The sequence below is a fragment of the Eriocheir sinensis genome, chromosome 27 (assembly GCF_024679095.1).
Source record: "Eriocheir sinensis breed Jianghai 21 chromosome 27, ASM2467909v1, whole genome shotgun sequence".
Taxonomy (NCBI): Eukaryota; Metazoa; Arthropoda; class Malacostraca; order Decapoda; family Varunidae; genus Eriocheir; species Eriocheir sinensis.
The window spans coordinates 14,406,377-14,417,407 of record NC_066535.1 but is presented as its reverse complement, the minus strand read 5'-3'; the positions used below and the strand labels follow the sequence as shown (position 1 = coordinate 14,417,407).

Sequence of the window (11,031 nt, the reverse complement as noted above, 5' to 3'; positions counted from 1 at the left end):
AGATAGGGGGGAGAAGGACTTTGGACTTTTTTATTTGTTTGCTGCAAAAATGATAGATAGATAGATAGATAGATAGATGGATGGTATAGATGGATAGAAATAAACAAAATGAAAGATGGATAGATATAGATAGATAGATAGGATAGATATAGATAGATATATAGATAAAGATACCACAGTTACTTGACATGTTTACCTGTAGTGTCCACCTCAAGGAGTCTCTGGTCCGCCCCGTCGACAGGCACAAGACGCGGGATTCCTTCGTTCACGGGTCTCATTTTTTTTTTCCTGTCGAGCGTGGTGAGCAATGGTGATGTCATTCTGAAGTGTATCATTGTTCACGGCGCCAGGCCCTGTAGAAACGTATTTTGAGGCTATTTTCCTAACGTGCATCCGTAACACCTTCATTCCGCCGCCATGACGGTTCGACTAAAGAAAGCAAAACAAATGAAGCAGGGTTCAGACCAGTGGTTCAGACCGTTTCCAAAGGAGCATATTTCTTTAAAGCAGCAATACTGTACCACACAATATCACTGCATCTCTTCAACAAATTTACATATCAGGCCGATGAATAAATGGGTCTATGGGAAAGTAGACTTGTTACCTGGCTTTCATTCTGGCTTGTAGGCCTACCCGGGGTTATCAACCACCACGGGCTCAAGGGGTAAGGAGATGGAGGTGAGCACCGAGGTCACGCGCAGCTTAGCGTATGCCCCCAACTTTACCTTCACCTAATTATAAAGTGAAACAGGAAAATGTACTGTATTGCAATATGAATTTTGTGTCCATGGGGAGCTTTATGAAAACTGTGCATATATTATTTTCTTACTGATGTGACGGATAAAAAAGTTCTGTGATGAAATGATAATAAAGTGGGAAGTTTCTTTGTACAATGAACTAAATAATTAATGATTCGCCACCAGCTGCTCCCACATAATTAAACTCTCAACGTCTATAGAAATGTCCACCCTCGGTGTCCAGGCTCTACATACTTCTTTATTTCATGAAACCCCCTGATGGACGGCCTTCCGTTTTTTTTTTATAAATATATCAGCTCTTTCCCAGTCTGTCACTTTTTCTCCACCTTTTGTCCTCTCTCCAACTCATGTTCTAGAAATTTCAATTTCTTGATTTCTTTTTATTTCTCCCATCTTTGTTCTATTCATCAGTAGTTTTCTTACTCAATTTTCACGATTCCAAACACTGGTCTCTCCTTTCCTTTTTAAGCACCTCAACGGGCTTTCCTGTGACTTCCTTCTGTGATCCAAATGTCATTTCGTCATAAGTGGGTAACTGAAAGGAGCCATTACTTACAATTACTAAATTTGCACAATTCATTAAGCATGATGGCATGCTATTGTTTCCAAGGTTCAGTGATCTAACTGTAAAACAACGAAAAAAAGGCTACCAAGAGCGAATAATATGACAGGCTTGTGTAGCTCGATTACTGTTATGTAATTGCTATTTGTTACAGCAAAGGAAAGAGGTCAAGGGCACACACAAAAAAAAAGTTAGCAAAGCCCTGCATCCACGTAAGGGTAACAGGAATTGAAATCAAAGGAATGAAACGCAAACTATATGAAGGAAATATATACATACTTTTTATTAACATCATACATACGTCCAAGCTGCAACGTACATACATACACACAGAGGCAGATAAGACCGTAAAAACGATATAGTCTTACGTGCTAGTTGGTGATGGGGGGAGGGGGTACAGAGGGGGCGGGAGGGAATTGTGGCGAAGAAGAGGTGGTGGTGTGGGTTCCTGCTGGCGTCCGTGCGTCGGGGTGGGTGGTGGGTGGGGGAGTCTTGAAGGATAAAAGAGCTGTAAAGGTGTTACAAAGGTCGTGATGTGTCTTTAGGAGTGTACAAAATGGTGCAGGATAATAACGGAGTGTGTATGTGCGTATGTGTGTGTTTATCTTATCTATCTTTATCTCGATGTTGTGTTTTTATATCATTCTTTTATTTGTGTTGTGTTGGTGTGGGTGAGCCTCATAGTGATAAACAGTTGAGGAGGTAAAAAGTCAAAATGAACCCGCTTTCCCTCCCTTCTCCCTCCCTCCCATCACCTCACCACTGAATAATATATGATGTTTACTTCTAGTTGTTCCCAGAGACGTTGTGTCCCTTAAATCTCTTAGTGTAGACATTGTATTGTTTGTGTCATTCCCTCGCCTCTCCGTCGGAATTATCATACAAATCTCTAGCCTCCATACTTTCCCATACATTCACACACTGCAATCCACATAGTCATTATTAAATATTTTGGTTCCTTCTGTGTTTGCGTCACTAGTTTCTTCTCGTATAAATCTTCAACAAGTTTCTCGACACCACCTCACAGGCTTATACATTCCTCATCCACCATTATAATAACAATAATAATAATGATGATGATAATACTAGTAATAAAATATAAATACAGGCAACCATATATGCATAACGTATATTTACACATCGTTAATCCTTTACCCCCGTTTGTTTCTGCTCTTCTTCTCCCCCTTTCCTATAGTCACCCTCTGAAACTAAGCTACTCCTCCCTCCTTCTCCTTTTATTAACGCTATGAAAGTCCCTCGCATTGTTTACAGACGTGAACAAAACCCTAAAATAACAAAGCCTGCCAAAGATCGACACAGACGTAGGAAAACAATATCGCATCATCATTTAGCCTACCTACTTCCCTTTTACAAGATATTAATAGAAAGGAATGAAAAAAAAAAATCCGTATAGTACTTAAAAAATTCGAAGTTTATCCTATACCCTTTATCGAGTGTATGTGAATCTTGTCAAGTTAATAACGGGTGTTCACTGGAAACTTTCAAGGCTGGTAATCTTATAATGGGTTGTCGCTGTCGATCCTTATGTCTGGAGTTTAGGGTCAGTTCCACAGCGCCAAACATTATCATAAGCGCCTTAACCATAATTATCGGATTTTCAACTCGCCACCCGATACTAAAGTGATTTCCTATACGGCTCCCTCAAATTCCTTAGCTTCTATATCAACAACAAACACAATAAAGGGAAATTTCATGGTATTCTGTTTGGCTTGGGATCTTACAAACTTGCTGTGATGGAGTATGGAAGTGCTGGCCTTGAAGACGCGAGCTCCAGGCAGAAGGGTCGATGAGTCTTGTGCTGCCCTCTACATGTAGCTTTGGAAGTGTTCTATTCGATTGGGTGTGTTGGAAGTGAGTTCAAGGAGTCGCGGTTGTGCTTCGATTGCTGTTTCAAGACGGATAGTTATGTACATAGACCATTTAGCTATATTCCTTTCGTGTTATGGAGGGACAGACATGTGTGTGTGTGTGTGTGTGTGTGTGTGTGTGTGTGTACATATCTTAAGAATCACATGATACAAGAAGCCCATATCAAAACGTATATTATATTCTTTTATCTATGTATACTGAAAATGATTATGCAATGAGAGAGAGAGAGAGAGAGAGAGAGAGAGAGAGAGAGAGAGAGAGAGTTATAAATATCACGGTTTGGTGCCATTCTTGAGCATTCAAAACTTACATGTTACTGACAGAACCACACTCATTTAAAATTACTACTACTACTACTACTGTAATTTTAATATAGCAATGACTGATAACTTAATTCTTCATGTGACAGACTTGGGGCGCACGTCTTGAATTATTAATACAAAAATATGCACTGTACACTTTTTCTGGGAATTGCTACTTAAAGAGGATACAAACGAACAGGAAAACCCAACAGAGTAAAGGAGAAAATACAAGTCACCGTCCTTTTTTATTCAATTACTTAAAAATTCTCCGCCTTTTCTTCTTCCCATTCAATTGACAATAAAAATCATCGATATTGAGTTTTCCTCTTTTTTGGGAGGCATTTGCGTTTCTCATATATATTACATCATAGACAAGTGCCTCGCCACACACACACACACACACACACACACACACACACACACACACAAATGAAAAAAAACATGAACAATATGAGCCGTGGCCTCTGATATATATAAAAAAGATCAATATTGAGCCGTGTCCTCTGATGTAAAAGAAAAAAAAAAAATCACCAGAAAAAAAGAAAACATTGGAAGCACTCTGGCCATTAGTCTTCAGTAATTAAAAGAAAAGTGATATTGGAGGGTGATTTCAGTTGTAAAGAAATAAACTGTGAAGACCAAGACGCAGGAGGTAGGGAATGAGTAGCATATGAATCAGATAACTGGATAATGTTTTAGTGTGCTGACATATATCAAAGAGGAGTTATTTAACCCCATGGATGAGGAGATACTAATAAGAATGTTGCGTGCAGCTGTAGTGTGGTCACCTCATTAAGAAAACAACAACAACAACTGGAAGGAGTAAAAGAAGTGGCCACAAAAATGATACCAAGCTTATAAGAACTGCAACACAAAGGGAGGGTGGACAGACTGCGTGGAGCGAGCTGCCTGCCTACGGTGCAAGAACGATAAGAGGGAGGTGACTTAATCAGGGCATTCAAACTCACAAAAAGCCTGAGCGAGCATGTTGATTAGAAAGACTTGCTGGAGGGAGATAGTGGAAGGAGGAAGGGACATGGACATTAACTGAGGAAAACAAGACGGAGGAACGATGTATAGATGTTTGGAATGATTGATACATGAACGTGGAGATAATTAGCGCTGAAAACAACCATGAATTCAAAGCGAAGTTGGAAGAAAGCAGATACGAAGACAGGGAAACACGAGCTTATCTCAAATCACACACACACACACACACACACACACACACACACACACACACACACACTTAAAAACACACTTGGCTCATGGAATCGATCAAAATATAGGTAAATAATGAACCAAGTCGATGAAGTAAGACGAAAAATGAGAATAATATGAATACAGAAAATAATGAGACGATGAAAAAGACATTGCGTAAGAGGCTAAGTCACTTCAAGGAATTCAAGACGTCGAGCGAGAAATCAATAAGACATGTGATAGATCTTATTATCATTATTTTTATTTTTATTATTATTATTACTATTTTTCTATGTACAAAGCGACGCGAGGAACAGCAGCACCACCGGAATAACACACACACACACACACACACACACACACACTGATCGTTCTGTCTGAAGGATGATTACGTGCAAGACCACCATGTCTAAAATAATAAAACTTGAATATTCTCTCTCTCTCTCTCTCTCTCTCTCTCTCTCTCTCTCTCTCTCTCTCTCTCTCTCTGTACGTATGCATGCTATGATAATATATGCAGTAAGGTATGCACGTGTAGAGAGAGGCCCCCCACCCCCCTACACACAAACAAACACTCAAACACACAAACACACACGAGAAATAGTCTTGATATGTGAAGATGTTGAAAGTTTTACGAATATGTACGCCTCTGAAACACACACACACACACACACACACACACACTAAAACACCAAATATTCATGTAAACATTCAAGTGTGTCACGATTTTTCACGCTCTCCGCTTCCTCGGCTTCCATTTATCTCGCCTCCTCTTCTCTCACCTGGCCCTCGCTTCCTCTGGTCCTCGGCGTATTAAAGCGTAGTCTCCCTTAACGCTTTAGGTTAATATAAATAAGTGAATAAATGGAGGAGGACGAGAGGGAGGAGGAGGAGGAGGAGTGAGGAGGAGGAGGAGGAGGAGTTCACCGCCGGGACGGGTGACTTGTGGAGTGGGGCAGCACGACGGGTCACTTCTTGGTGGGTACACGAGGTCAGGTCAGGCCAGGTTAGGTGAGGTCACACGCCCCAATCTGAAAGGGTATTGCAGAGCGTGAGTTCAGTTGTTAATGTTGTAAGATCGCATAAGACCTAATAAAGAAGAAGAAGAAGAAGAAGAAGAAGAAGAAGAAGAAGAAGAAGAAGAAGAAGAAAAAAAAAAACCCTCGTGTGCAAGCTCGCAAAAACGCACGCAAAAATAATGGAACTGCAGGAAAAGCAAATCTACCACTTCTTTTATTTTATTTTTGTTATCGTCCGCCTGACTACTAACGAGGGGAACGACTATATTTTTGTTGTTGCCTGTCTGTCTGTCGTCAAAGTATCTAAGAAAATAAACAGACTAACATATAGTTACCAAATACATTTTTTTAGGCCACTCTTACAACCTTTTTTTTTTAGGGGCAGTGATTAGCGGGCTTTTTTTTATCATTATTATTTTATTTTTACCCTTGAGCTGCTTCCTTTGCTATAAAAAAGAAAGAAAACGAGAACATACAAGGTGAATTTCTCAAAGTGATTATTTAACTTTTGTGAAAACTACGATAATAACTGAATGAACGAAGGCGAATAAATGATGAATGATGACTAAGTGAATGATTTGGGGCGACCATACGATAACGAAGAAAAAGAAATGAAGCTCGAGAGAAAGCTACAGACGGAAAACTAAAGGATATAATTGTAAAAGAGTTATGAGACCAGGAATAAGAGGACGTGTGCATGTTTGTCTGTATTTCTGCGTCCGTGTCTTCCCCGCTGTCAACAACACGCATAGCAGAGTTAATTACAAGACAGAGAAAGACAAGGAGAAAGACGAAGGAGAACGGATGATGATAAAGGAAATGATAGAGAGGAAGGAAAAAAGAAAGAGAAGATAATTAAGGAAGAAAACAGGAAACACGACAGCAAGATGAGAAGAGAATGTTAGAGTGAAGAGAAAGAAATGAAATGAAATAAAGATAGATTAGAAAAGTAGGTGTCGACAATGCTTCACACACACACACCCACACACACCCACACACACACACAGTCAGTCAGCCCGGAGTGAGAGAGTTGCGTCATTGCATTATTACTGTCTGTCTGTCTTGCTGTTCGTCTGTCTCTTTGTCTGTCTGGTAGAAGGGACAGTTGTTCTTGGTGCTCGATGCTTGATGTGACTTCCAAACTCTTCATTGGATGACTACAGTTTTACCTTCACGCTTTCCCTCTCCCTTAGACATTCATTCATTTATTTTTTTACACGAAGGGAATTAGCTCAAGGAAAAGAAAAACCTATGCGCTGCTTCTGTAAAAGAATATAGAGATGAGTGGCTGAAAGAGGGGTCAATTTCGGAAGGAGAGGTGTCTTGATCCAAAGGAGAGGTCAATTTCGGAAGGAGAGGTGTTTTGATCCATAGGAGAGGTCAATTTCGAGAGGAGAGGTGTCTTGATCCAAAGGAGAGGTGTCCTGATCCAAAGGAAAGGTCAATTTCAAAAGGGGAGGTGTCTTGATCCAAAGGAGAGGTCAATTTCAAAAGGGGAGGTGTCTTGATCCAAAGGAGAGGTCAGTTTCTAAAGGAGAGGTGTCTTGATCCAAAGGAGAGGTGTCCTGATCCAAAGGAAAGGTCAATTTCAAAAGGGGAGGTGTCTTGATCCAAAGGAGAGGTCAGTTTCTAAAGGAGAGGTGTCCTGATCCAAAGGAGAGGTCAGTTTCGAAAGGAGAGGTGTCCTGATCCAGAGGAGAGGTCAGTTTCGGAAGGAGAGGTGTTCTGATCCAAAGCAGAAGTGTCTTGATCCAAAGGAGAGGTCAGTTTCGGAAGGAGAGGTGTTCTGATCCAAAGCAGAAGTGTCTTGATCCAAAGGAGAGGTCAGTTTCGAGAAGAGAGGTGTCTTAATACTCTCTTCTTGACCGCCCCATAAGACAAGTACTCATAACTGGGTGTACTAACTAGAGTCATGAATAACAGGTCCAGAAGCTACCTCTCTCCTTCACCCTCCCTCCAAGGTAACACTGATTCATAACTCCAAGCTCCAACCAATCAGCTCCCACGGGTATGGATGAAGGGGCGGGGCTTCTGGACCAACTTAAGTGTACGGTGACATTAATAGTGAGCTTTCTAAGGGTCACGCTTCAGTACTGTGTCGTGATAGGCTACTTAAGAAGGTCGGTCTAACTTCAAAAATAGATTACAGACACACCTGTTTATTATTTATTGATTATTAAGTTCAGTGTGCTTTAAACTTATCTAACCGATACATGTAGTTTAATTTTAAGCATAACATTTAAAATTCCAAGACTCATATGCAACTGATTGACACCTATTAAGAGTTATGCTTAAACTTACAATGAATTTCGGTTAAGGAAAGTTTGACGCACACTGAACTGAATAAATAAGCAACACGAAATAATATAGATATGTACTAATAACTAATAAATACTAATAACTAAATGATAAATAAGCACATGACTGATCTGCTTCTCTGTCTGGGAGGGGGGAGGGATGAGGAGAGGGGGGGGGGACTAACCTAAATAGCTACGTGCGTGTCTGTCTACATGTCTATCCGCCTGTGTGTCTGTCTATCTGAGCGGGTGCATCATGGCGGTAACAGGAAGGGTCATTGATCTAAGTGAGAGACGCGGACGGTAATGGTGATGGACGTGGTGGTGAAGTGGAAGTGATGGTGGTGGCGAGGTGGTGGTGGTGGTGGTGGTGTCCGTGGGTGATGTGGTGCGGTGGTGGAGTGGTGGTTGGTGGGGGCTGGCGTTGCAAAGGGGGCGATCAAGGGTTTGTGTTAGTGTGTTTGTTGTTCTTTTCCGTGGGCGTTTGTATAAATAGAAACACAGGAACAGGCGTAAAAATAGACCTCTCTCTCTCTCTCTCTCTCTCTCTCTCTCTCTCTCTCTCTCTCTCTCTCTCTCTCTCTCTCTCTCTCTCTCTCTCTCTCTCTCTCTCTCTCTCACAAGAGGATTGTTGTCATTAAGTCTTCTTTGTCACACGAGAGAGAGAGAGAGAGAGAGAGAGAGAGAGAGAGAGAGAGAGAGAGAGTTTGTTTGTGTGTGTGTGTGTGTGTGTGTGTGTGTGTGTGTGTGTGTGTGTGTGTGTGTGTGTGTGTGTGTGTGTAAATGATAGCCCCGCACCCCTTGGTAAACTCTTCACATACATTCCGTGTTGAAATTTACTCTGAAGGCGATAACGAGGCAATAGACTACGTGAAAGAGAGCGAGAGAGAGAGAGAGAGAGCGAGAGAGCGAGAGGGAGAGAGAGAATAACCAACTAACCAAACAACCAAGCAAACAAACAAATCAAAACAAACCATCTTTCTCACATACAAACACATAAGTAAAAGCCCTCCCCCCCTCCCGCCCCCTGCCCCCCATCTCACCTGTCCCTTATTATACCCAGGTGTGTGAGGTGCCGTTGGTGGGGAGCGAGTTCTCTTCCTCCAGCGGGCTAGGGCAGAGCGGGTGCTGCGAGCGGGGCACGGAGGGGCGGCCGTGGCACTGTGACAGGAACCCGTGATGCTGCTGAGACCCGTGGTGGAAGCTGCTGGCTCTCACCCCGCCGCCCGCCATGTCACTCCTGCTCCTGGTGCTGTTTCTGGCGACGAAGGAGCGCTGGTGCATGGAGAGGGCGCGGTGGTGTCTGGAGAGGTGCAGCGGGAAGTGGTGGGACGAGAGGCCGTTCTTCAAGTGGTCGAAGGTGGCGTCAGAGTCTTGGAAGCCTGCCGGGGTGGGTGGGTTAGTGGCGGAAAGATTCGGGCTGCGGGACACAGCCAGCGAGCCCAAGAAAGGAGGTTGTGGAGTGAGTAGGCATAGAAAAGGTATCGAAGTGGAGGGTGAGTGGGCCGCGGGACAAAGCCAGGGATCCCAAGAAAGGAGGTTGTGGAGTGAGTAGGCAAAGAAAAGGTATAGAAGTGGAGGGTGAGAGAGCCGCGGGATACAGCCAGAGAGTCCAATAGAGGAGATTGCGGAGTGAGCAGGCATAGAAAAGGTATCGAAGGTGAGGATGAGTGGGCCGCAGGATACAACCAGCGAGCCCAAGAAAGGAGATTGTAGAGTGAGTATGCATAAGGAAGGATGTTGAGGTGGAGGATTAGTGGGTTGCGAGGAGGCCAGGGAGTCCAAGGAAGGCGGTTGTGGAGTGAGTTTGCATAAGGAAGGATGTTAAGGTGGAGGATCAGTGGGTTGCGGGACAGCCAGCGAGTCTTAGGAAGGAAGTTGTGGAATGAGGAAGCTTTGGAAGGATATCAAAGTGGAGAATGAGTAGGTTATCCTGAGTTAGAAGCATAGAAGGAAGGGTAAAGATGGTGTGTATTAAGGAAGAAGTAAGGGAAGGGAGATGGTATAGAAAGAGATAAAGGAATACAGAGTTCTTGTTAGTGTTGAGACAAGCTTGCTGGGGCTAACGAACGGGAGGGTTAATAACTAATAGGGAGCTAAGAGTTAATGGCAGAGGTCAACAAACAGCTGCAGGGAGTCAGGGAAGTAAGGGAAGGGAGATGGTATAGGAAGAAATAAAGGAATACAGAGTTCTTGTTAGTGTTGAGACAAGCTTGCTGGGGCTAACGAACGGGAGGGTTAATAACTAATGCTAAAAGTGTTAACGGCAGAGGTCTACAAACAGCTGCAGGGAGTCAAATGATGTCCATGAATACAAGTCAGGTTATGTAGTTCTGTTAAATGTTATGACTACTGAAAAAAAATGAACTATGTGAGAAAATTCTACACTATGACTATATTATATCCTACTCCTTCAACTTGTAGTAACAGTTAATTAGATCAGTAGAAAATACACTTGCTACTAAGGCTGCGAGTGTCAGGACTAAATGACATCTCTCTATACACCATCACCACCACCATTACCATCACCATCATCACCATCACTGCTTTAAATGACAGTCGTACTACCGTCACCATCACAATCAGCATCACTTAATATGGCATCCAATTAAACCATCACCACCATCACCATCACATCCCTTACGTCACCACCATCACCATCACATCCCTTACGTCACCACCATCACCATTACCATCACCATCACTGCTTTAATACGACCCTTACACTACCATCACCATCACAATCACCATCACTCAATATGGCATCCAATTAAACCATCACCACCATCACCATCACATCCCTTATGCTACCACCATCACCACCACCATTACCATCACCATCACTGATTTAATACGACACTCCTTATACTGTGCTACCGTCACCATCACGATCACCATCACTTAATATGCCATCCAACTGAACCATCACCGCCATCACCATCACATCCCTTACGCCACCACTTCGTATGACAGCTCTTTTAATACAACCACCATCACCACGAC

General features: G+C 42.7%; 1 protein-coding gene across 1 annotated transcript in view; it reads right to left on the bottom strand.

Annotated features, from left to right (window-relative positions):
- Positions 1-3,853: 3,853 nt before the first annotated feature.
- LOC127004162 (pyrokinin-1 receptor-like) overlaps positions 3,854-11,031 on the bottom strand; it is a 215,919-nt gene continuing 208,741 nt past the window's right edge. The window contains exons 7-8 of the mRNA XM_050871633.1: positions 9,072-9,410; positions 3,854-5,743 (exon numbers count right to left, since the gene is read on the bottom strand). Of these exons, the coding sequence (XP_050727590.1) occupies positions 9,082-9,410 (329 nt within the window). The 3' untranslated portion in view covers positions 3,854-5,743; positions 9,072-9,081. The remainder of the gene's footprint in view (positions 5,744-9,071; positions 9,411-11,031) is intronic.